This window comes from Dama dama, chromosome 7 (genome assembly GCF_033118175.1).
Source record: "Dama dama isolate Ldn47 chromosome 7, ASM3311817v1, whole genome shotgun sequence".
Taxonomy (NCBI): Eukaryota; Metazoa; Chordata; class Mammalia; order Artiodactyla; family Cervidae; genus Dama; species Dama dama.
The window spans coordinates 26,590,957-26,617,084 of record NC_083687.1 but is presented as its reverse complement, the minus strand read 5'-3'; the positions used below and the strand labels follow the sequence as shown (position 1 = coordinate 26,617,084).

Here is a 26,128-nt window from a genome sequence, read left to right as displayed (position 1 = left end):
TCTCTGAGCTCCGTCGGACGCAGCACCCTCCCCCCTCCAGCTCTGATGGGACCCCAGGAGGGCAAAGCTTGGCCCTCGTGCCGTGCCCCTGAGACGACTCTCAGCCTTTCCTAAGACCCTTAGAACTGCAGCCCCGGAGACTTGGCGGAGTTGGATCCATCCTCTGCGGCTGAGACCCCTGCCTGCCTTGGCATGTGCCCACTTGCCCACTGCCTCCTCCCTGACAGGGCTCTGGAATCAGGCCCCTCCTTAGCCTTTCCTCCTCTGGACTGAATTACCCCCGTCCTCTGCTCTTTTCATCCGTCTTGTGTCTTTTCCCGGGCTTCCTGTGGCCCTCCACGTGTGGATCAGTGTCCCGGCCCAGGGGTCTCGTGCGTGCCAGCCACCCGCCCCAGCTCCTTGCACCCAGCCCTCCCCCATCGGCCCCGCGCCTCCCTCTGCCCAGCTCCTCACCCGCCTGCCCCGCCCGCCCTGGGAGGGGCCTCTCTCCATCCCTCCGGGTGACTGGCCCCCTCGTCCCCAGCTTCCAGGTGAAGTTCTTCTACCTGTGCCAGCTGGCCTACTGGCTGCACGCACTTCCCGAGCTGTACTTCCAGAAGGTACGGAAGGTGAGTACTCGCCGCTCCTCTCTGACACCACTTGTCCCCCACCCTCCTGCTGCTCCTCCCTCTGGCCGCCCACACTTGGTGGGGGGGGTGGAGATGGGGGTGTGAGTGAGCTGCTGAGCCAGCACCTGTCAGAGTCTCCCTGACGTCCTCCAGGATTGTTGGGGGGTGCTCCCAGGTCAGCCTCTTCCTCTCACAGAGGACATGCGACTTTGGGGGAAACCTGACTCATCTTCAGGAGAGCTGATGGAGAGGTGTTTGCCTTTTCCACAGAGATTTTTTTTTAAACTTCCCTCTGACTTATTTCCAAAAGCCCTGTTCCCCGGTCCCTGTCTCTTCTTTTTCAACCCAGTCCTGCCCTCTGACCATCGAGTTACCTTTGGACCTTGTACAGCTTGGTGCACGGGTCTGTGGGGGGACCCCGGTCTGCCTGTATTAGAGCAGCATCGTTCTGCACCCCTCCTCCCTGCTCTGCAGCTCCCCCTGCACCTTCTTCCCCTGCTCCTGCATCTCAGGCTAAGGGAGTCAGCACATGTACCGTTTGTGTCTCTTTTTTTGCAGGAGGAGATCCCGCGGCAGCTCCAGTACATCTGTCTGTACCTGATCCACATCGCAGGCGCGTACCTCTTAAAGTGAGTGGGACCCGGAGCGGGCCAGGTCTCCCTGCCCTTTTATGTTTGCGCTCCTCTCCACACCGTCATTCAATCAGGAGGCATTTATCAGACACGCCCTGTGCGCCAAGCACCATGCTGACACCTGGGAATACATAGATGGACAGTGGATGGTTCCTTTATGTTTACCAGATTTTTTCTCCGACGAGTAGGAGAGAAAACTACAAAGATAAGTGGGATGAACACTGTGCCACCACGTGGACCACCAGGAGTGACCGCCTCAACCCGAGACAGAGCTGGGAGGGGTCTGAGGCATACAGCTCCCGACCTGGGGTGTTGCAGGTTGACGGCAGCCTGAGCGGGGCTCCCACCCCACGCGTCCAGGTGGGGGCGCTGCCAGAGCTCGTGGCCCTGGACTTCCCTTTGGTCCGCAGTGAAGTGTAGAGTAGGCACTGCTTGGCTGTCCTGAGGTCAGAAGCGTGGCCGTCACCCCGAGTGTGTCTGTAGTGAAGAGAATCCCCGCTGGGCAGGATGTGTCTTCTAGTTTGGAGTTTTCTCGGGCTGGGTTTTTTTAGCAGGACAGGAAAGCAATGCACTGTGTAACCTTCTCAGGTGCCCCGGGGGTCTGGGCCCTGGGGTCTTCTGTGAGAATGACCAAACAGGGCGACCCAGAGCTGGGTCAGCTCTCCTGTCTGGCGGCTGAGAGCAGCATCCGTGCCCGGACAGGCCTCTGAGGGGCACAGGCCGTGTGGGGCCCGCTCTGCTCTTGTGCTGCGTGCAGGGCAGGTCTGAGCAAGCCAGCCCGCGGTCACCCAGCAGTGAGGCGAGGCTGGGCCGAGGGGGCACAGGCAGGACCGCTCGAAGGAAGGGAAGGAGCGTCAGTCAGGAAAGAGTTTCCCGGGATGGGCAGGGTGAGGAGGTGGCCCCTTTGTGGTGGGAAGAGCTCTCTGAGCAGGGGACTTGGTGGGGGTGCGAGCGGCAGAGTCAGGCAGGTGGAGACGTGGGGGGGATGCTGTGCAGGAGAGGCGACCCCAGGAGCAGGGCCCTGAGGTGGGAGCGGGGCTGGCAAGTGAGGTTGAGGCGGTCAGGGGCATGATCCCGCTGGCCAGCCTCGGCTACGTGGAGACACCAGGCCACCTTCAGTCATTTCTCTCAACCATCCTCTGGATCCAGAGAACTCGTGGTTTAAGAGGCCGGTTCACGCGCACGTATTCTTACGTTGTATTGAGTTTTGCATCTTCACGCGCCTCTTAGCCGTGAGGACCTGGATGACAAATCGGGCAGTGGGACTCCCTCCCACCAGTCCCCCCGTATTTCCACCCGCGCACAGCTCAGCTGCTCGCCGTGAACACCTTTCCTGTGCTTGGCCCCACCCCGGGCCAGAGTGACGGGTGCTGTGAAGTCAGCCAGGCCCACGGTGGGGGGAGCGGGCGGGGGCAGCCGGCCTAGACAGGGCAGGTGGACGGCCGGGCTCGGTGTGGGGAGAGACTCTGGAAGGCGCAGAGCTGGATCGCAGGGTGAGGCGGGCCCCCCCCCGGCGATGGGCGTCTCTCGGGGACTGTGAGGCTCGCTGGTGTCTCCACAGCCTGAGCCGCCTGGGCCTCATCCTGCTCCTGCTGCAGTACTCCACGGAGTTCCTCTTCCACACGGCCCGGCTCTGCCACTTCGCGGACGAGAACAACGAGAAGCTGTGAGTGAGCTGGGCTGAGGTAGGGGGTGGGGTGGGGTGGGGTGGGGTGGGGTGGGAGGGCCCCGCCCTGGCAGTCGCTGGAGCCCTGGGGTTATTTTTTCCTGGAGCATCTTATACTGGACACCTCAGTCCTCAAGCACCCTCCCCGACCACCCTTGAACCCGCTTCCCATTTGGGCCCTGAAGGCTGACACTCCTTCTGCACCTCCCCGTGGGCAGGTTCAACGCCTGGGCAGCCGTATTTGGAGTCACCCGCCTCTTCATCCTCACCCTGGCTGTGCTGGCCATCGGCTTCGGCCTCGCTCGCATGGAAAACCAGGCCTTTGACCCCGAGAAGGGGAACTTCAACACGTTACTCTGCAGGTGAGCTGGCCAAGAGCATCGTGCACTCGGCCCAACTTCGGCTGGGGGTCAGGAGGGGGCAGTCCCCCAGGTCTCCCTTACTTTGATGTTTAGAGGGGAATCTCAGACATCAGGCCAGGACGGGAGAAGAGATGCCGGCACCCTGCTTCCGTCACAGCCGTCTTTCCTGCCTGGCCCTAGTCTGTCAGTCTGCAGGCCAGGTCCCACTGCCAACAAGAGCCCCTGCCAGCCCACGCCTCACGGCGGGTGCTGGGTTTGCAAACAGCTTCTCATTTGTCCGTCACGACCCCTTGTGGGCTCTTCACAGTGGGTTCTCCCAAGCGGCCAGGAGGGCAGCGAGGAGGCCACGGTCCCCATGACCCCCGGGATCTGGGGTGGGGGGATCAGAGATTTGTCCGCGTTGCTCGCTGGGTGAGAAGTCACTCTTCTAGAATGATTTCTGCTGTATCGTACCTCGGTTTACTTGAACCGCAATCCCCCTCACTACCACCACCCCCTGCCCCGCCCCCAATGATATGGAGCTTACATGCACCATGTTCTGGGCGGGGGGTCCCGGGCAGGCATGTGGAGGTGTGACAGGAGCTGGAAACACATCTGTCACCTCCTCCCGGCCTCCCCCGCCACGCGCCTGGAGCTGAGCCCGGCACCAGCCACGTTCTTCCCCAAGGTCTGGCGGGCTGGGCGCTGCGGGGTCCTGGACGTGCCTCCGCCCGAGCCCACCCAGCCCTTCTCCCCGCAGGCTGTGCGTGCTGCTGCTGGTGTGTGCCGCCCAGGCCTGGCTCATGTGGCGCTTCATCCACTCGCAGCTGCGGCACTGGCGCGAGTACTGGAGTGAGCAGAGCGCCAAGCGCAGGGTGCCCGCTGCCCCCAGGCTGGCAGCCAGGCTCATCAAGAGGGAGTCGGGTGAGTGCGGATCTGCGTGGGGCAGGCGGGCTCCCCCAGGACCCTGGACCAGACCCACCGCTCCTCCCTGGGCCTGGGGCTCTCTGGCTCCTGCCGGGGCCTGACTGGCACGTGGCTGGGCCCAGACGGCTTGTAGCGGGGGAGGCAGGTGAGGCGGGGGCCCTCGTGGCCGCAGAGGGCAGGGCGGCACTGGGGTGGGGAGCTCTGGCAGGAAGCATGCCCTCGGGGTGGCCTTGGGGACCCCATCAAGGGCGGCCGCCTGCCCGCGTGTCCTCACTTGCCCTCTTGCTCTGCGTCTCGGCCTGGCTGTCTCCCAGGATGCTGGCTCTGCCTCTCTCTTCAGGGGTGACCCGAGGTGACAGCGCTAGGGGCTGGCGGACGGGGGACACCCCCTTCTCCTCTGGCCCCTGCCAGGTCCTGGGGCGCTGCCAGCCCCGAGCTCTCCGTGCAGCCTGGGGGCCTGTCTGCACCAGGCTCTGTCTTCTGAGTCACCGGCCTTTCTCCAGGTGTGGCCTGCTTGGCAGGGCTCGTGTGTGTTTGAACCAGACACGTGTGCGGCTGGGTGTGGCGAGGAGTCAGGCCTGGCCAGGGGCGGGGGTGGGTACGGGGCGAGGCTGCAGCTGATGAGCCTCTGACTCTGAGCAAGGAGACGGGGTGTTGTTGACAAGAAAAAGCATGGTTTTTTCGGGCAGAGGGAGCATCAGGCAAGGGGGTACCGCCTTGTCCCTGCAGCCTCTCCTCCACCTCCTGTCCTCCCGGTCTGCTTCCCTGACGCTTTGCTGAAGCTGGCCAGGGCCCTTCAGGGGAGCGGAGGACTCCAGAGGCTTTGGAGTGATTTCAGGGAGGGTCTGGGCTGGCCTCGGTCTGCTCCCAGGTGACCACGTGTCACCCCAGCCCCTCCTGCTGAAGTGCAGAGACCAGCCACCTTAGGGGGGATCAGGAGCCCCTGGAAGCAGCCTGCTGGTGTCCTTTGCCACGCAGGGCTGCAGCCCGGGTCCCCTCGGCTTGTCCCATGCAGAGCTGCCAGGCCTCCCCCCCCGCCCCTCCGCACCCACCCCCACCCCCTGCCTCCCGCTTCAGACGCAACAGAAACACCATGTCCGTCTCCTTTCATTCCCAGGTTACCACGAAAATGGGGTGGTGAAAGCCGAGAATGGAACCTCCACACGGACTAAGAAACTGAAGTCTCCTTAAGGCCAAAGCGCTGAGAACAGGAATCCTCTCGTGGGGGCCAGCAGGGAGCCCCCCCCACCTGCCTTCCTGCTCCAGATGCCCCGCCTCAAAACAGCACAATCCCGTCTTCACACAGGGCCTTTTCCTCTTTCTCACGTCTCGGCTGTCTCTTCTTCCTCCTCCGTGAACCGTTCTCAATAAAACCAAAAATCTCCCTCTCTCCCTTCCTCCGGCCACCTCACCTCCTCCCCTCTGTCCTGGGTGGGTTTTGCTAGAAGCCCAGGTTCTTCTCACGGTTCCTTTCCTGTTGCCCTCCTCTTTCCTTTATGGCTTGTTTCTCTTTTTACTCGTTAGTGTACCTTATTGTACAATTTCTCCGTGTCTGATTTTTACAACGAGAGGAGGCTAAGCCTGCAGTGCTGGCCATCCAACACCCAGTCCCTGGGACTTGAGTCGGCCACCCCATGCCATGGAGCCTCCGCCAGGCCGGCAGCAGTGATCTCTGTGTGGATGGGCGGCAGGAGAGACCCGCCCTCTTGGATCATCATCTCCTAGGTGCTGATGAACTGACGAGATGTATGATTCCGGTTCTGCACGTGCCATCTTGAGCCTCCCCCCCGCCCCGGGGGCCCCTTCTAGTCCTAAGTGCCAAGGCATTTGGCTTTGGGATGTGACTACTCACTCGTTCCAGAAGGATGGTGGTGCATCAGCAGCCACCCCTGCTCTCTGTCGGGGACCTGCTAGAGGAGGACGAGTCGTCCCACTCTACAGCAAGATCAAAGTCACCTGCGCGGCGGGCGCCTCCAGAGAGAGAACGCGGCAGAAATGATGGCATCGACCTGGCCTTCTGTGGCACGTCCAGCTGCACTGCGCTTCTCATCATTCACCAGCAACCAAACCAAACAGCAGTTAACAAACCAGCCCAGTGGGGGACGTGCCGGTTCTAAACCCAGCAGCCCTGCCTGTTGGGGGCTGGCCTTGCCCCTGACTTCATCTCTCTCGCTGCAGGAACACTAAGCTCCCCGCTGACCCCGGGTGCCCCAGCAAGGGTCACCTAGGCCCCTCAACCTCGAGCCTCACTTGCTGACTGTCCTATGGAGTTGTTGTCATCGTCTGCTGCTGTTTGCTGAGCATGCCCACAGCATTTTAGACGGTGTGAACCCAGGCTGACTCAGAATCGCTCTGCTGGTTAGGTGGGCAGACCTAGCCTTGTTGACGGGAGTCTTTTTGCACCTTCCCCCAATGTGTTCTCCCCCAACCCCCCAGAGACAAGGCTTCCAGGCCTCACGGTGCCTTGAGAGGACTCCAGCAGGGAGCAAGGCTCTCAGGAGGAGACCTGAGTGCCAAGTGGAGCTGGTGAGAGCAGGCATGTTAGTACCATTTGAGAGGCTGGTCTTCTTTCTGACATCAGAGTAGAAAGCAAACTTTGGGTTATTACCCAGCAGGGGAGAAATGGGTCTCTTCATCAAGGCAGCTCCCTTCTCCAGGTCACTTGCCCCAGAGAGAAGTTTTAATCTCCCAGTGCCTGGGATTTGCTTCCTGACAGTCTGGTAGACCCTCACTTCTCTGTCACGATGAGGCCCTGGAGAGGGGAAGGGGTTCTCTTGATTACCATTAGGAGAGGGACAATGCTTGTGAAAATGCAAATTCCTCCCATCTTTTCCTTCTTCCCTGACACTTACCTGGGCTGCAAGGCAGAATGCTAGTGAAAGGGTGGCTTGTACCAACCCAGCGGACGCAGTCTAGAAAGCCCTCAGCCATTCAAATAGTCCCCCTCCCCATACACAGCTGTAGCCAAGTTTGTGCTCCTACCTTGCCCAGGGATGCTGTGTATGTAGCCTGGGTCAGCCTGCAGCCTCCTCAGCCTGCCCGCCAGCCTCGCACCCGGCCCAGTCTTCTCTAGGCTGTGTCCTTGGCAGTGACCCCCGGAGGCCACCCCCCATGCTGGGGAGCCCTGCAGCCTCATGCCTTCTCCCTGGGCCAGGGAGGAGGGAGCCGCAGCTGAGGCACTGCCCAGGGCAGCGTCCCTTCTCGGGTACCAAGGTGATCGCTGACAACACAGGTGTTTGGCGTGCCTGTGGTCTCCTCGGCTCCACGTGCTTCACGGTGGTACCACCAGCCCGGGGCTGGGCCGACTCTCTCTGCGTCCTAAACGATGGGGTCGGTCGGTTCCCCGATGCGAGTTGGGGAAATCTTTCCCGCCACGTGAGGCCCCTGAGAACACTGTGGGAGGCTAGTATCCTACCCGCCAGCTTTAGGAGTGATTTGAGGGGAGGCTGAGAGGGTAACTGTAGGTGCCTGTCACCCCGGGCGTGCCTGGCACATTTGCTTCAGAGCAGAGCCAAGCCTGTGGCAGGTTGGCTCACTGTGTGTGGCCAGGGGCCGACAGATCTCAGTTCCGCTTGGTCCTGAGAACTTGGGCTTCCTCATCTTGGTTTGGCCGTTCTGGCTATGTTCTTCAGTCTCAAATCCTCTGTGATGGCCCGGCCAGACGCCCCCAAGTTTGAGAGGCTGCTTAGCACCATCTGCCAGGAGCCAAGCAGACGCTTATCTACCTCAGCAGCCCCGCCCCACGCCAGCATCGCTGGCTGGCACGTGTGGGGGCACCTGGTGGCGTGGGAGAAGAGGCCCTGGGGTGGCGATCCTAACCCTCCCTGGAGGCTCCATGATGGGAAGTTGTTTTCTCGCTCCAGGTTCTGATAACTGCATATTATTCCTAGGTTATAGGTGCCCCTTCTGAAGGCAGGGCAGTTCTTGGGGACCCAGGAGCAGGCTGAGCTGGGCCTGGTCAGTCCTAGCCATAGACCTGCATCCTTTCCCAGTGAGGACCTCTCCCATTTCTGTCCCAAGTGGAGCTGCCACACTTCAGAAACCAGACTAGATCCCTGCCCTGGCCGCCTCTGCAGAGGCTGCCATTGACTGGAAAGCCCTGGAGCTGGGCCGGGTGTTCGGGGATGCGCGTGGCTGGGTTGCTTTGGGGACCTTCTTTCTCGTTGCCTTTGACTATTTCCTCGGTGCTGAGTAGAAGGTACGGGCAGGGTGTGTGCCCCCCTTCCGGTTCCACCACAGAAAATTCTGTTCCCTGGGTTCCTTTTCAAGTTCGAGGTGGCTGCTCCCCGCAGCCTTTTGGGTTCCATCCTGGGCTTCGGCCTCCCTGTTGGCCTGGGGGCCAAGAAGGCTGGGAGGTCTGCACGTGACTCAGGCCCCTGCAGGGGCCTCCGTGTCCCAGTGAACAGACCCCCTTTCCTGAGGGTCAGGGCCTGACTCCCGTGGAGTGTGGGCCGTAGGCTTGTGAGTCAGGACCGCTGAGTGGTCTTTCTCTCCCCACTGCCATCCTAGCTCACAGCCCTCTCCTCAGGAGGGCTTATGCACGACTGGACAACTGAACTGTTGACGGATCACTTGGGGCCCAAGTCGTGTCTCTCCCCAAGTATGGCCGGCTCAGCGAGGAGCCTTCACCAGCTTCTCTCTCAGTTCTTGCGTGAGTAGTGATTCCTTTCAGAAGGCTGTGAAAGACCACGGGTCCCCCAGCCGCCTGCCTTTACCAGCTCATTCTTTTATGGAGGTCCCCAGAAAGCATGGGGGCGCTGGCTCTGCGAGGCCTCTTTCTGCCCTAAGCTGATCCTGTATCTTCTTGTCAGAAGTGCCTTACTTGCCGGGGTCTCCTGGCCTCCACCTGCACTGTGTGGCCAGCCCCCGGCCCCAGTACAGCTACGTGGAAAAGGGACGCGGACTGTGACAGTTTCCCCTCATTTGTCTTAGCCTCACCCCCGCCTGTTGTCAGGATCTGGTGGTTTCCAGTTCCTCCTTGAGTCCAGGTGGTCGTTAGGACCCCTCTCTGGGCTCCCTGGGCACCAGGCCGCCATGCCTCTGGCCCATGCGCTGAACCCTGCTCATCCAGCTCCCCCAACATGTAGAAGGAAAGGTACCCTCGCAGTAGCCTCTTCTCACCTGTTTCCCATTCCACCCAAAGTTTATGCAGGAAGGTGTTTACTCTTACTTCCGGTCACAAGTGTTACCCACAGATGCCCATCTGACGTGGGTCCGGCTGGGCTGTGGCAGACGCCCCTCCATGCAGTGTTACCTTGTTGAGCATCAGCTCCCCCTCGCCCGCCCCTTCCCGCCACCTCCTCACTCTGCCGGGTTGTGCAATAACTCTCCCAGCCAGTGGTCTTTCCCACAGGCCGTCTGTCCCTTCCAGTGCCCGGCCACTGGGGCAGGACGGGACCCATGGGAGGGTGGTCGTCATCCCCAGAGAAGAAACAGTAGCCACGCTCCCTCTGTCGTTCTCGTGACCTTGGTGGCACTCTAGTGGAACATGATAGCATCGTCTTAGAAGTCCCTGTATTTTTTAAACTGTTTAAAAAGAAAAAAAAAAAAAACATCCTCACGATGGGGCATTAATAGGTTAGCATCTGAGAATAAGATCTGTGAGACACCTGAGGCATCACCAGCACTTCGCTGAAAGCATTCAAGAGTGTGTGGAGAGGAGGGAGGTTTTCTTGGGAATCAGCCATGGGTGGACAGCCCTGGTCACCTGATCGCCTCTGACCGGTGGTAAGTACCACCGTCTCCTTGGGTACAGAGTCAAGTGTTTATGTGACGAGACTCTACACCTCATCTTTTTCCGTTTCTCTTGTTTAATAAACATCTGAAGGATGAGCTGAGGCTGTTGGTGCCCTGAGCAACTCATAATGCAGATGTGGACGAAGTATCTCTTTTCTTTTCTGTTTCAGCCTGTTCATGTTATGGACCAAATTTCCAACAAGGAACTCAAGGAAAATTTGTACCTGCCGTATTTATGCTTTCATGTAAAAGGGTTTTTTTTTTTTTGTTTTTGAGGGGGCTCATTTTACTTTCAGTGAACTTTTTTCCAAATCCTTTTCCCACTGTTTCTGTCTGGTTTTAAAACAAATTACAGTTTTGTATGAATTTTTTTAAATGTACATTTTGAAACAAATGATCAAATATTTTTGAAATAACTGAATAAAAGGCATAGAATTATTAGTCTAATTGTCTCAGGTATAATTCCTTTTTATCTGGATGCTCACATTTGTTTTTTAAGTTGCAGTGATTTTATTTCACCTTGAAGTCAGATGGCTAATATGGGAATTGATTAGGGTGTTGCTTCAGTGCATTTATAGAGTATGTTTCTTACCCTGAAGATTGAAAAGGTTAAAATAAGATTGTTTGAAAATAGTGATATTGCTGGCAAACTTTCTTTTTTGTAAGAACTTGCACCAACTGTAATCTTAAGTTTGTATTCTCAAGTGTGCTTTTATATGAACAATGAGTTTGCGTCCATTTCAACCTCACTTGTAATGTTTTTCACTGTTGGTAATTTCTTGCATATCTTTTGAGATAGTTGTTCATTGTGGTCATGTGAGTAAGGGAGTTGAAATTAAGGATAGAGAACAAGTCAGTTATTCTGAGTGGTGGGTAGCAGAACGCCTCTTGTGTCTGTAACGGGAGGTGTAAACGTGGACAGGAGTGTGCCGACGTGGGGTGGGGGTGGTGAGGAAGCTCCAGGAGGAGGCACACTGTGCCCGATGCCTGCTGTGTGGCTCCCCAGCATCCACAGGGGTGTGTTCTGGGACCCTCAGTGGATCCCTGAAACCCCAGACAGGACCGGGCCCCATAGACACTGTTTTTTCCCATACATACCTACCTACAATGAAGTCTACAAATTAGGCACAGTAAGAGATGAACAATTACAAACATGTACCATAATGAAAGGTATGTGAATGTGGTCTCTAAAACTTTTATCTTAACTGTGCTGCACTTACCCTTCTATTTGTGACGTGAGGTGACCGAATGGCTGTGTGGTGAGATGACTGAATGGTGAGGTGATGTGAGCCGTATGACGCAGACGCCACGATGGAGCCTTGGGCTACTGCTGACCGACCACACGTCAGGAGGAGCTGCAGCTGCTTGGGGCGGTCCTGGCTCTCCACACGGATGGCTGAGGATCCCGGGTGGGACAGAGCGGGACGGTGCAAGAGTCGCACAGTACTCAGAATGGCGCACAATCTAAAACTTACAAAGTATCTCTGGAACTTCCCATCTAACATTTTCAGACCATGGCTTGCTGTGGTAATTGTGAAGTGAAGGTGCGGATAAGGGGGGATGACGGTGTTATGGCGTCACCTGGCTAAAAGAAGACGGGGCTGAGTCTGTGCAGAAGCCACCAGATGTCCGTGTCGGTGCTGAGTAGATGCTGCCCGAGTGCTGGTACCAGCGGTGGGCAAGGGACACGGCTGGCACAGTCAGGGGGCCTGCTGCCCATCTCCAGAGACACCCTAGGAGATGGGTGCAGTTGGCTGAGGGCCACGCACAGGCTGTGAGGACCAAGCAGGGACCGGGCACCTGAGGTGAAGGCGCAGGGGAGCCAGCGGCTCAGCTGGATGAGCTGGGTGACCTTCTGAGCTGGCTTGCTCACCTGTTTTGGGGGAGGCGGTTGGCTGGTTGGTTTGCTTGCTTGCTTCTTTTTTGGAGGGAATGGTGGTGTTGAGATGTAGGGACAGTGAATACTAAGCTTGTGGTTTGAATAGAGCACTCAGTGAATTAATTTCTCATAGGAACATGCTTGTGCTTCTACACCAGCAGGATATTCACTCATCCAAGACCCCTGCTCTCCTGGAAATCTAGAGACATTTCAGGTACCCCCGAAGCCTACAGGTCACAGGCTTGACTAGATGGTATTTTCAGGGCCCTGGGAATGCAGATGGAGTGCTGGTGGGGAGGAATCCAAAACAGTGCTTATAAAGGTGAAGTTGGAGGCTGACTTCAACTGAGGAGCAGCCCTGCTTCTGGACTTCTGAAAGTCCACCAGAGCCTAGTAGACAACCAGGAGCTGCTATTCTAATCTGTTCTGCTTATCTTGAGGCCGGGTTCTCTAAGAGCAGTTTCTCTATAATTTTTTTTTTTTTTTTTAAGCTACAGCCAACATCAAGAAATACATTATACCTCGTGACTCATGAAACAAAAATTTCATGAAACAATACGAATTAGTGTACCACCCTGTGATGGCTCCTGTTCCATTAGGTTGGTGCAAAAGTAAGTGTGGTTTTGCACTGTTGAGCTTCATCACTTGGTATCGGAATACATTCTTAAATAAATGTAGTTATGTTATACATCATCTTAATCCACATTTCTTGCTTTGTTGCTTTTTTTGGCTAATGATTTATTACTTGCTGTTTATATTTATTTGATGTCTCTGAGCCATGTTACAGTGATTTAAAATTCATGGCTCCTTAGCTCCTACAAGATCCAATTTCATTTAGACTTCAGTGGTAGTGAAATATAATAACCAAAAAAGAAATGGAATTTCAAGAGCTCTGTAAATGCCTCTATGAGGCGTACAGGTAGATGGAGGCCCAAAGTCAACATACTGTGCTGCGTTCTGTCCTCAGCAGGTCAGTTGGAGAAAGCACGGACGAAGTTATAGTAGTCGATCTTGTCTTCTCCATGAGAGCACATCCTGATGAGCTGCAGGTGAGAGACAGCAGGCTGCTTTCAGCTCCACGGTGGAGCCTCTTTAGTGACCGCCCCCCACGCTGTGTGTAACAGCTCAACTGTTCATACCCTCTGCTGATCTGAAATGATCTTGGGAGCCCAGCAGAGGTAGGTCAGATTTCCCGATCTTAACGCTTCATGAAAAGAAAGCTCAGATGGTGTAAATGGCCTGCCCAAGGTTTCAGGTCTAACATTTATAAGAATACTGTCATTTTCAAAGCATTTTTGTTCTTATATTCAGTTACGAGTTATCACAGCCTAAAAGAAAAATCTAGTTATGTCACTGCTAACACCAGGTCTCCTGAAACTCACCTGTGAGTGGCAGTAAGTACACCCATCCACTGTGGTTAAAAGATGTGTGCAGACCCATCCCTACCCCACCCTCTGATGCAGCTCCCATGTCAGATCACAGGCGATACAAAGGCTTAGGAAGTCAGATGGGCGTTTTGCCCACATGAGGCTGCTGAAGGCCAGCAGTCTCGAGACCACGGAAGAGCCAATGTCTCAGTTTGAGTCCAAAAGCAAGGAAAAGCTGATGTTATCCTTCCACCTGCCTCCCTCACTCCTTGCAAAGGTTCCTGTCTGACAAATTCTTGTCCCCAAGCTAGTCATACCAATCCCAAACAAAAGCTTTCCCTAAATGACTCTTAACTTCCCAGCATCCCACTGTGCTAAAATGTCATTAAGAAGGACTACAGCACCACAGGGCTCTTCATCAGTGAGAATGTCTCATGATATTAGCCATTGTCATTGGCAACTGAGGGAGAAAGTCTGTCCTAACTTCTAGTCCTGACAAGACATCCTGAACCTGGTCAAAGGGATTTATGAAGAGAAAGAGGCATGAAATGCCCTCTCAGGTCGCTCATGGAAACTCTAAGAGGAGAATGTCCAGCTGGCCATGGACCTGGGTCAGTGGTCACGCCCTCTCCCATGCCGGCCCTACCAATGGACAAGCACAGGTGTCACCTGTGAAGGCGTCAGAGGCTTCCACCATCCTGCTCAGTCCAGCTTTTCCATCTGCCCTTGGCGACCACCCTCCTTCAGCACCCACATGGCTCACCGGCCGCTCTGCTGTCTGAACCCTGCCCACTTAAGGAGATGCCCTACAGCAGCATTAGGAATGACCAACCAATGATAAGAGTCAAGGGCAAATGCCATAATCAGGACTGAATGGCAGATCTGATTCGAGCACCCCAAAGCTTCCCCAGTTAAAATACAAAAACTCGCTGCCTTTGGGAGCGAGTAAGCCATGCCCAGCCTCCACAATTAGCCCAGAAGAGTAACTCCTACTCACCTCCTTAATCAAGGAGTCATCAACTGGGAGCTGGTAAGAGCTACAGATTTTAAAGAACGTCTCCCTGTCCACGTATCCTGAAGCTTCCTTGTCATAGATCTGAAAGGCCTCACGGATGTTGTCCCTGCATGGGCGATCTTTCAGTTGCTTCTGGATCGTGTCTATCAGGGCCTCCATGTCCCGCACACCTGGGTCCTCTTCTGCTTGCTGGCTGTGGAGAGAGGAAAGAAATGGCTGGACGTGATGTTCATTCTCCAACGATCTTATCTTGGCAACCAAAGTTCTCACTTGGTGAAGCTGGGGAAGCCTCTAAGGATACAGTTTTGATGCTGAGCTGATCAATAACTGTTCATGTCTGTGGCTCAGCCTCCCTCGCTACCATCTGTCAAATACTTGCACCACAAAAAGCCAGACATACCACACTGCAGGCCACCTCCAAGTCAGACGTCTGTGGGAGTCACATGATTGTCATCATCTGTGTTACATCACCTAGAAATGAATGTTTTTAGAAACAGATGCCTAAAAGTAGTGTAATGAAATCAAAGTAAAAGAGAAATAAAATATCTAGAAACAAAAATGGATATACAGTTGACCCTTGAACAAAAGCAGGGCTTAGGGGCATCAGCCCTCCACGCAGTCAAAAATCTGGGTATAACTTATAGTCAGCCCTCTGAATGTGTGGTGGTTCTGTATCCAGAGCCAACCCTTTGAGGACTGTGTAGTAATGCAATACATATTCACTGAAAAAAAAATCTGCATATAAGTACACTCACACAGTGCCAACCTGTGTTGTTCAGCGGTCCCCTGTACCACGTACCAAAATTTATGGGATACAACAAAAGCAGTTCTAAGAGGGAAGTTTACAGTAAAAAAAAAGAAAAAGAAGGAGTTCCTGGGCAGTCCAGTGGCTAGGACACGGTGCTTTCACTGCTGTGGCCCAGGTTCAATCCCTGATGAAGGAGCTAAGATCCCATGAGCCATGCAGTGCAGCCCAAATGAAGAAGAAAGAAAGATCTCAAATGACCTAAGTTTAGACCTCAAGGAACTAGAAAAATAAAAATATAAGCCCAAGGTTAGCAGAAGAAAGGAAAGATCAGAGCAGAAATAAAGGAAAGAGATCCTGGAAAAATGACAGACAAGATCAATGAAACTAAGAGCTTTTTCTTTCTTTTTTTTAAGATAAAACTGACAAACTTTTTAACTTGACCAATTTTTTAAAAAAAGACTCAAAATCAGAAATGAGAGAAGACATTACAACTAATACCACAGAAATACAAAGGATCAGAAGAGACTACATGAACAATTACTTATCAACAGGTTGGATAACCTGGAAGAAATGGATACATTCTAAGAAACAACCTACCAAGCCTGAATTACAAAGAAATAGAAAATCTAAACAGACCAATGATATGAAGATTAATCAGGAATCAAAAATCTCCCAACAAATGCCCAGGACTAGATGGTTTCATGGTGAACTGTACCAAATATTTAAGGAAGAATTAATACCGATCCATTTCAAACTCCTCCAAAAAAAAAAGAGGAGGAGGAAACACTCCCAAATTCATACAAGGCCAGCATACTTCGACATCAAATCCAAACAATGACACGACAAGAAAAGAAAATTACAGACCAATAACACTTGGTGAACACAAATGCAAAAGTCCTCAACAAAACACCAGCAAACTGAATTCAACAGCACATTAAAAAGATTGTACATCATGATCAAGTGGGATTTACCATGACTATGCAAGTATGGTTCAACATATACAAATCAATACACACTGAGAATGAAGGATAACAATCATATGACCATCTCAATACACACAGAAAAAGCATTTGACGAAACTCAACATCCTTTCATGATGAAAATTCAAATAAATTAGGTAGAGAAGGAATGTACTTCAACACTATAATGGCCACACATGAGAAGCCCCCAGCTAATAACACACCCTGTATTGAACAAGACGATGATGCCCATTCTGTAAGATCAGGAACAAGACAAAGGTGCATACTCTTGCCACTTCTACTCAGCAGAGACCTGTGTGCCCCCTCAGTTGTGGCCAACTCTTTGTGACCCTTTGGACTGTAACCCACCAGGCTCCTCTCTCCATGGGATTTTTTAGGCAAGGATACTGGAGTAGGTTGCCATTTCTTCCTCCAAGGGATCTTCCTGACCCAGGGATTGAACCAGAGTCTTTTCTGTCTCCTGCCTTGCAGGCAAATTCTTTACCACTGAGCCATTGGGAAAGCTACAGAGACCTAGCCAGAAAAATTAGGCAAGAAAAAGAAATGAAAGGCATCCAAAGAGAAAAGGAAGAAGTACAATTGTTTCAGTCTACAGATGACAGGATCTTACATATTAGTCTTTCAGTTCAGATCAGTCACTCAGTCGTGTCCGACTCTTTGCAACCCCATGGACTGCAGCACGCCAGGCCTCCCTGTCCATCGCCAACTCCCGGTCCATCCTAAAGGAGCTCAGTCCTGGGTGTTCATTGGAGGGACTGATGTTGAAGCAGTAACTCCAATACTTTGGCCATCTGATGTGAAGAGCTGACTCATTTGAAAAGACCCTGATGCTGGGAAACATTGAGGGCAGGAGGAGAAGGGGACGGCAGAGGATGAGATGGTTGGATGGCATCACTGACTCAATGGACATGAGTTTGGGTGGACTCCGGGAGTTGGTGATGGACAGGGAGGCCTGGCGTGCTGTGGTTCATGAGGTCACAAAGAGTCAGACACGACTGAGCGACTGAACTGAACATGCTTATACCACCCAAAGCCATCTACAGATTCAATGTAGTCCCCACCAAAATTCCAGTGGCATTTTTCACAGAAATAGAAAACAAAATGCTAAAACTTGTATGTAGCTACAAAAAACCCCAAATAGTCAAGACTTAGAACAACAAAGCAGGAGGCATGGCACTTCCTGATTTCCAACTGTATTATAAAGCTATAGTAAGCAAATCAGTATGGAACTGGCATTAAAAACAGACACACATACCAATGGAATAGAATAGAGAGCCCAGAAGTAAGCCCACACATATATGGTCAACTAATCTTTAACAAGGATCCCAAGAATACATAATGGAGAAAGGACAGTTTTCAATAAATGTTGCTGGGGGAAATGGATATCCACTATTTTATATAATTAGAATGAAGCCGGATCCCTATTTTATACAATTCAAAAAGTACTGGAGACCTAAACATAAGATTTGAAAACTGTAAAGCTCCTACAAGAAAACACAGGAAAAAGGTCCTTGACTTTGTTCTTGGCAACGATTTTTTGGATATGATACCAAAAGCACTGGCAACAAAAACAAGTGGGACTACATAAAAGTCAAAAGGTTCTGCACAGAAAAGGAAATCATCATCATACAAAAGAATCAACAGAATGGGAGAAAATATTTGCAGACTATCTATTCGGGCTACTATAACAAAATACTAGAGACTAGATCACTTATACACAACAGAAATGTATTTATCATATTTCTGGAGGCTAAAAGTCCAAGATCTTGGTGCCATAGATTACATACAGTGACTAGTGCTGACTCTCTTCTGGGTCACAGCTTTCTCACTGTGTCCTTCCTTCCTTGTGGAAGGGGGCTAGTGAGTTTTTAAGGCCTTTTTTATACAGCCACTAATAGCCTCTCAAAGGTCCTACCTCTTAATAGCATCACATCAGGTATCAGCATGAATTTTAAAGGGACACAGACATTCAAACCACAGGACAAACCATGTATCTGATAAGGGGTTAAGATCTAAAATATATAAGGAATTCACATGTGTCAACAGCAAAGAAAAAACTAATTTAAAAATGAGCAGAACTGAATAGCTATTTTTGTAGGACACACAAATGGCAAGAGGTACACGGAAAGATGTTCAACATCACTAATCATCAGGGAAATGGAAATCAAACCACAAGGATATACCTCACAGCTGTTAGGATAGCTATTATAAAAAAGACAACAGAGAACAAGTTGTTAAGGATGTAAAAGGGAACCTCTTTACACTCCCACCAAATGCAGTGGGAACTGGCATAGCCACTATGGAAAATAAAAGCTGGAAAATATTTTACACTATGGAAACTAGTGTGAAGTTTCCTTAAACAATTAAAAACAGAACTACCATATGATCCAGCAATCTCACTTCTGGGTTTATCTCTATGAAGGATACAAAATTAGCATCTCTACCAAAGAGACACATGTACTCCCCTGTTTTTTTGCAGCATTATTTACAACAGCTAAGATACGGAAACAACCAAAGTGTCCCCTGACAGATGGATTTAAAAAAGAAGTCTTGCCATTTGTGACAGTGTGAGTGAGTTTAGAAGGACATTATGATTAGTGATTTTAGACATCTAAAAAGTGCTGAACTCAGAAACAGAGTAGAAGGGTGGCTGCCAAGGGCTGGAGAGTAGGCAGGAGGGGAGACACTGGTCAAAGGACACACACTCAGTTATGAGGTGAATAAGTTCTGGGAATTTAAGGCACAGTGTCGTGACCATAGTCAGTAGTACTGTATACTTGAAATTTGCTTCGAAAGTAGATTTTAAGCATTCCCACCAGTCACATGCAAGAATAAATGGTAACTTTGTGAGATGACTGGACTCCCTGGACTGCAAGGAGATGAAACCAGTCAATCCTAAAGGAAATCAACCCTGAATATTCATTGGAAGGACTGATGCTGAAGCTCCAATACTTTGGCCACCTGATGCAACAAACCTAGACAGCATATTAAAAAGGAGAGACATTACTCTGTCAACTAAGGTCCATCTAGTCAAAGCTATGCTTTTTCCAGTAGTCATGTATGGATGTGAGAGTTGGACAGTAAAGAAAGCTGAGTGCTGAGGAATTGCTGCTTTTGAACTGTGGTGCTGGAGAAGACTCTCGAGAGTCCCTTGGACTGCAAGGAGATCAAACCAGTCAATTGTAAAGGAAATCAGTCCTGAATATTCATTGGAAGGACTGATGCTAAAGCTGAAGCTCCAATACTTTGGCCACTTGATGGGAAAGACTGACTCACTGGAAAAGACCCTGATGCTGGGAAAGACTGAGGGCAAGAGAAGGGGGCAACAGAGGATGAGATGGTAGGATGGCATCACTGACTCGATGCGCATGAGTTTGAGCAAACTCAGGGAGATAGTGAAGGGCAGGGAAGCCTGGCGTGTGCAGTCCATGGGGTCACAAAGAGTCGGACACGCCTGAGTGACTGAACAACAAACACTGTGAGATGATGAATGTGTTAACTAACTAGGTTGTGGTAATCACATCACAGTGGACATGTATATCAAATCATCACATTGTACACTTTACACAGTTTTGTCAATGATACTTCAATAAAATGGGCAGAGGAAAAGTAGTTTGGTGAATTTGGAGTCAAGTTCCAGCATGACTGGTATGATAACTTATGGTCTGGTAATTTGTGTGCAATGGGTTAAAGAAGGGAATGGAAGTGGGCAGATGAGTCAGAAGCACTGTGGTAAAAAAACAATTTACATTGTATGTAGATCAAAAAGGCTGAATACTAGATCAGGCGGGTTGGCCCAAAGGCCAAAGCCAGTGGGCAGCCTGTTTGTCTAAATAAAGTTTAAGTGAAATACAGTCATACCTATTCATTTACAAACTGGCTATGGCTGCTTTCACCCCATAAAGGCAGAGCTAAGTAGTTTACAACAGAGATGCTGGTATGGCTTACAAACCTAAATTATTTATTACTCTTTCCAAAAGAGTCTGCCAACCTCTGCCCTAGACAACGAGCTCCTATTCTCTCATCTGGCTGCCTTGAGTGTTTATTAAGGTCTGGCACGTGGTGCAGGCTCCAATATCACTGAATTAATGAATAAATGACAAGAGACCATTAGCTCTGAAAACAATCAGTGACCTCAAGAAACAACTCCTGGAGAGTATTTGGATACTAGTGCAGTCAGAAAGGAGGCAGTTACAGACACAAAAGAATTTACTTTGGAGAAATGGGAGCTACTTAGCTGTGACAAGAAGGTAAACAGCTTAGTAAAGAAACATTCCAAGGCAAAGAGTAGGAAAACGGAAGCCACTCACACTGGATCTACTTGACACCAACTGCAGAGTGAATATGGACAGCTTCCCTGGTAACTCAGTGGTAAAGAACCCACCTGCCAGTGGGGGGACCTAAACCTGAACACAACTTCAGATGAAGTCAACACTCCAATCACGTGGGCACTGTTTTAATTTTATGGCTCAGAGAAAGAAGACGGCTAACTCCAAATTTCATCATCCAGTAGCCAACACTGGACATAAAAAGTTCTTGGGCATGACAAGTACTCAGGATCCCTTTTCATTATTCTTAGCAATGATCAGTCAAATACAGGGTTTGCAGTTCCTTAGAGTGGGATTCTTTACCAGATGGGTGGAGTCAGGAGCCAAAAGAAGTATGGCTGTAAGACATGAAGGGCGAGACCCCGGGGTTCATAGCACCTTTGAGCATTTTCTCTCATTTACCCCTGACTCATCACAAGAGAAGAGAACCAAAGTGAGGGTCAGAACGAGGATAGCCATGGATCTGTTAACCCAGAACTTGAATTTATTTTTATTCATATCTTACTCTAAGTGCCCTGATACTATCTTTTTCTCATTACTAAATAAAGGGGGAGAAAACAGCCCACCTGAGGTACGCCAAAGCAAGCAGCTTTCCAGTGTTCCTGGTATTTGCAGAGACATGGGGAAATTACAGAAAAAAGCTTTTGAGAAGTACTTGAGTTAAATGTGTGCCATGAATCTCAACCTGGCCCTTCCTGGTGCCCAGCCACCTAACTATGGCTCTCGTGCCATCTGCCTCCCACTCTCCTAGACGGCTGTCATGTTTCACCAGCCGAAGAGATTCGTTTTCCTTCATATTTTTTCACATCTCTAGAATCAGGATGCATTTTTAAATTGACGGTGAGTCTCAGTTATAACTGATAGTCTTTCTTTCTTAGTAGCAGGTAAAATGATGGTATGCATTTATTTTCACTTTATTTTTATATTCATTTTATTTATTTGTAGCGTCAATAGAACATTTCCCAACTTCTCCTCCCGGAACCTCTGTCTCCGCATCCGCATTCTTCCTACTGCACTGCTATGGTGAAAACAGTGAAACAATGAGAAGGACGCCTCAACCAACCTGCCAGCACCTGCAGCCTCACACCCTGCCTTCCTGCCTGGCACACACATTATGGTTTCAGAGAGTAATCCAGGGACCCTGGGAGCTTCTCGAGACCCTCGTGGAGGTCTGAGGTCAAAGCTGCTCTCATACTACTACTACACTGTTATCTGCTTCTTTACTCCTGATTTCTCACACATCCACAGAGGACTCTTCCAAAGATTACATGACAAATGATATCACAGTAGGCCCAGTACAGAGGCAGATGAAAATCCAGCTGTTTAATAATGAAGTCAGACATTAAAGACACTTGCAAAAATGTGAAACAATGCTGCCACTCTTTTTAGGGGGGAGTTTGCGGGTATAATAGTTATTTTTCATAAAAATTAAGTTATTTGTATTAACACAAAATGGTTTTTTTAAACATTAATAAATATTTTTAAATGCCTCAGCTATCATTTCTAATAAGGCAAACATCAACAGATATAAACCACGTAAACCAAAAGCTTTGAGGTCTTCAATAAGTTTTAGGAATGTGAAGGTGTCCTAAGAACAAAAACATCGGGGAACCACTGCCCGAGATGGATGACAGATGCTTCCATCTAAAGCCAGTTCCTCCCCCTCATGTCCTAACACCCCACCATCTCTCACAGACACCACAAGTCTCCCCTCTCTCACAGATTTATCAGTGCTTCCTTCCCTACAGAATTATTCCCATTTACATACAAACTTGCTGCTCTTTATTCTTATAAACAAATCAAAAAGCCCTCTCTCAGCTCCACTTCCTCTGCCAGCTACTCCCCATCTCCCTGTTCCCCTTTGCACCAACTTCCTCAAGTTCCTCTCCTCCCATCTCTTAAGCCCACCCCCTCTATTCCAGTGAAAGTCCTCACTGAGGTCCCCAGTGCCCCCTACTTGTTGCTAAATCCTTACCTGAGACAGTGAATCACTGTCTTCGTTGATGTGCAGGCAATTACGACTTCGCACGGCTCAGATATGCGTGAATTTCAGTTACCACAGTTTACTGGTTAAATAACCCAGTCCCTCAACAACATGGTTCGACATTCAGTTACCATTAACTGTGAATTACTGCCTAAAGTGAAAACTCACTGTCAGATTTCTAGCCCACAAGTCACTGTATAAATAGCAGATGTGTCACCATCAATGACAAGCATATCCTCCCTTCAAAATCTGTCAGTAACTAGTAACCAGGCATGTGTTTTTCAAGCCACACACAGACAGCAAAGTGTGTAGCTGTGTTGTCTCCTTTTCTCTAAAGGATAAACTCAAGTGACAGTTTACAAAAATGGACAATGAAAGAGAGAACTCTGGTTAGCAAAGATGAGAGGGCAGCAAAAAAAAAAAAAAAACCACACACACAAAAGTGATAGAGCTAGAAAGGAGAATTCAGGTCAAACACAACGGAGTTAGAGAAGAACTAGCTGACTGTGGGAATGCGGACACTGCTGCCGTTTGAGAGACTCGACGTGCAGCCGGAGGACCCCAGCAAGAGCCGGTGCACTGACACAAATGAAGAAAATGATCGGGACAAAAAGGATCATGATATCCCAGATGCCAGCAAGACATGAAGCGAAAATCACTCAGTCATGTCCGACTCTCTGTGACCCCATGGACTATATCCTGCCAGGCTCCTCTGTCCACGGGATTCTCCAGGGAAGAATACCAGAGTGGGTTGCCATTCCCTTCTCCAGGGGGTCTTCCCAACCCAGGGATCGAACCCAGGTCTCCCGCATTGCAGGCGGGTTCTTTACCATCTGAGCCACCTGGGAAGCTCAAAAACTTCACATTAAAAGGACTCTGAGATATTTCACTGTCATTAAAGGAACTCTAGGATGTATTCACAACACCAAAAGCAAAAATAAGAAGTTGATTCAAACTTGGAAAGGAATCTGATGATTTGTGGAGGCATAGAAAATATACTTACTCTGAATCACAGATTGCATGACAACAAGAAGGCAAGCACTGTTCCAACTACTCTTAATTGTTTTTTACAAAGAAATGAAACATTTTTAATCCTCAGTGTTGGCAATGTCTTAAAATTACAGTGGACTAAATAAAAATCAATTTTACTATTTTTTAATCTCCCTATACATTTGTAACCATCAGAGTTTTTCATGTTTTGACAAAAAGCTTTTGAAGCTGCAGAACAAGAGGGAATTTTCCCATTGGCACGAAGATTGTCCGCGAGGTCACATTTATAATCCCACTATAAACTTCTGGGCAAAAAGGGATGCTTGGACCCTCCACCTGGATTCCAGCATACCACTCCTGCCTGGCTTTCTTCCTGCCTCACTAGCTGTCCTGACCAGTTTCTCTTCCCAACTCTTACTGCTGGAGGACTCCAGAGTGCAATCCTTGGAGCTATTCTTTCTTCTCTGTCTATAAAGACTACCTTAGCGATTTCACCTTTAAGTCTCGTGGCTTAAAATATCATTTATATGCCCACAACTCCCACAGCCTAGGCCTCTCACCTGAACTCCAGATTTATATGTCCAACAGCCTGTTTATCACTCTACTTGAATATCTAAAGATATCTTCAACCCTAGTATGTCCAAAACTGAAACACCCCCACCACCCCACCACCTCCAAAACACCCTCCTCTACCTACAATATACTTCTCCATCCCAGTTGGTGGCAACTCCTCCTTTCCAACTGCTCAGGTCAGAAACATTAATCATCCTTACCTCCTCCTTCTCTCATCTCCCCTATAGCCACTGTTTTAATCATTGTTGTTCAGTCACTAAGTCATGTCTGACTCTTTGAGACCCAAAATGGATTGCACCCCACCAGGGTCCTCTGTCCATGCGATTTCCCAGGCATTAATACTAGAGTGGGTTGCCTTTTGCTTCTCCAGGGGATCTTCCCGACCCAGGAATTGAACAGGTGTCTCCTACCTTGGCAGGCAGATTCTTTACCACTGAGGCACCAAGGAAACCCAAGTTATTATATTAGACCCAGGTAACCTGTATAAACCATCTGCCAAACACGAAACACAGGTTCCATACCTGGGTCAGGAAGATCCCCTGGAGAAGGAAATGGCAACCCACTCCAGTATTCTTGCCTGGGAAATTCCCTGGTCAGAGGAGCCTGGCGGGCTATAGTTCACGGGGTCACAAAAGAGTAGGACACGACTTGGTGACTAAACAACCACCACCACCTGTGTATAAGAATTTCCACTGGTGAGGGAAATCTGAAGAGCTAAAATGTGACTACCCATTCATTTTGTTAAGAACTGTTTCCTGAATATCTCATTGTGCCAAAGCCAAAATGGATCTCAGAAGGTCAGACATACCCATCCAATTCTGGTGCAGGAGCCTCTTGTTTTCGAATGTGGTTCTGAATTGACAGGAGTGCTTCTGGTGAATACTGGGCAGCATTGCTCTCCATGTATTTCAAAACGTAGTCATCTGTATCAAGGATGACGAACCGGCGGCCAAACACTGGGGAGAAGATAGAGATACATTAGCCTGGTTATGTTTTTATCAGGCAACCAAGAGTAAAAATTCACAGACATGTATTTGTGACCTAGACTAATGAACCTTAAATAGCTCTCCAAACTAATACGCACTAGTTTGCTTAGCGTTTGGGGAACTCCAAGTCTCCATCTACAGCCAATAAATGCAACCATTTACAGTTTAATTGATAAAGGAGGACATTAAGACACTGAACGACATGTACTTCTGGACTGCAGACTAACGCCTCCTACAAGGGTTCACTGAGTTAAATCCCCAATAAGGCCAGTAGGAAAGCATGAACTCTGCTGAGACCTACCCTCAATCACAGCACCAATGAAGAAGTCACTGGGGCCATAGTAGACAGGGTTTTCTGCCGAGGAACCTGGTTTGACAACTTTAGTTCTGCCGAGATACTTGCCCCCAATGATACCAGAATTGCGAACAGGAGGCTCAAAGATACTGATCATGTCAGTGGCTAGAAAATAAGACAAAACAAACCGGCGGTCTTTGTCTTCCGGGATGGGGGATTCCTGGAAAGGTGAAGAAAAGAGGAAATTATGAAGATACACGATTTATGTAGATGCCGCCAACTAAAATACCTACAGGGACTAGGGTACAATATAAACCTAACATATGGAATATAACAGGACTAAACAGTATGGGGGTACTCTGGAGGTCTGGGCAGGGTACACCTCACCTAAGGGAAGCTGCCCCAACTCACACCAGTTGACTGTTGCCTGTGGGAATGAACACAGGCCCAATGTTGCTAGATCTTCCAATTTTTCATGAGAAGACAGAAATATGGATTACTATATTAAATCCCTGACTTTAACATGTTGACTTCCGACTCTTTAAAAGCACCAGGCAGGCCAGAGAGAACATATGGGCTATATTCTATCCAAAGGTGGCTAGTCTGAAACCTCTCAGCTGACATTACGTTCAGCTTCAAGGACACTAAAGTAACTACGCAAAGTCTATGCCTTTACACAAATCCATTTCTATACATAATTTAAAAAGAAAATTTTAAAGGGGAGGAAAATTTATGAAGATCCTTTTTTGTGCGTATCAAGGAGTCCATGATGTCAAAACGTCTTTTTATTGGTGATGCTGACCTTGATCACTTGGTTAAGAAGCTGCCTGGTAGGTTTCTCTCCGAAGAAGTCACCATCTTTCCCTTTCCAGTTAATAGATATCTTGAGGGAGATACTTGCAAACTACGAAAATCGTGTTTCTCCCCAAAGGTTTTCCCACTAATTTTAACATCTGTTGATGGATCTGGTCCGCAACAAGTTTACTGTGGTGTGTGCATAATGCTAACTTTCTACTTCACTCTTCTCTTCCAGGCTTGTTCATTGAAATTCTACTATATGATAATCTTTAGGT

At 49.9% G+C, this 26,128-nt stretch overlaps 2 protein-coding genes across 4 annotated transcripts in view; one reads left to right on the top strand and one right to left on the bottom strand.

The window, feature by feature from the left end:
* TRAM2 (translocation associated membrane protein 2) overlaps positions 1–10,357 on the top strand; it is a 68,614-nt gene extending 58,257 nt beyond the window's left edge. For both annotated transcript variants that reach the window (XM_061146909.1, XM_061146910.1), the window contains exons 6-11: positions 524–608; positions 1,167–1,237; positions 2,802–2,906; positions 3,125–3,268; positions 4,008–4,171; positions 5,292–10,357. In XM_061146909.1, the coding sequence (XP_061002892.1) occupies positions 524–608; positions 1,167–1,237; positions 2,802–2,906; positions 3,125–3,268; positions 4,008–4,171; positions 5,292–5,365 (643 nt within the window). In that variant the 3' untranslated portion in view covers positions 5,366–10,357. The remainder of the gene's footprint in view (positions 1–523; positions 609–1,166; positions 1,238–2,801; positions 2,907–3,124; positions 3,269–4,007; positions 4,172–5,291) is intronic.
* Positions 10,358–11,898: 1,541 nt separating this feature from the next.
* The window catches only part of EFHC1 (EF-hand domain containing 1), a 37,592-nt gene continuing 23,362 nt past the window's right edge, over positions 11,899–26,128 (bottom strand). Inside the window, exons 8-11 of one of the 2 annotated variants that reach the window (XM_061146908.1) lie at positions 25,062–25,275; positions 24,583–24,730; positions 14,154–14,364; positions 11,899–12,832 (exon numbers count right to left, since the gene is read on the bottom strand). In XM_061146908.1, the coding sequence (XP_061002891.1) occupies positions 12,761–12,832; positions 14,154–14,364; positions 24,583–24,730; positions 25,062–25,275 (645 nt within the window). In that variant the 3' untranslated portion in view covers positions 11,899–12,760. Of the gene's footprint in view, positions 12,833–14,153; positions 14,365–14,571; positions 14,643–24,582; positions 24,731–25,061; positions 25,276–26,128 lie in introns of those variants that run through there. The other variant, XR_009693587.1, reaches the window with a different exon arrangement.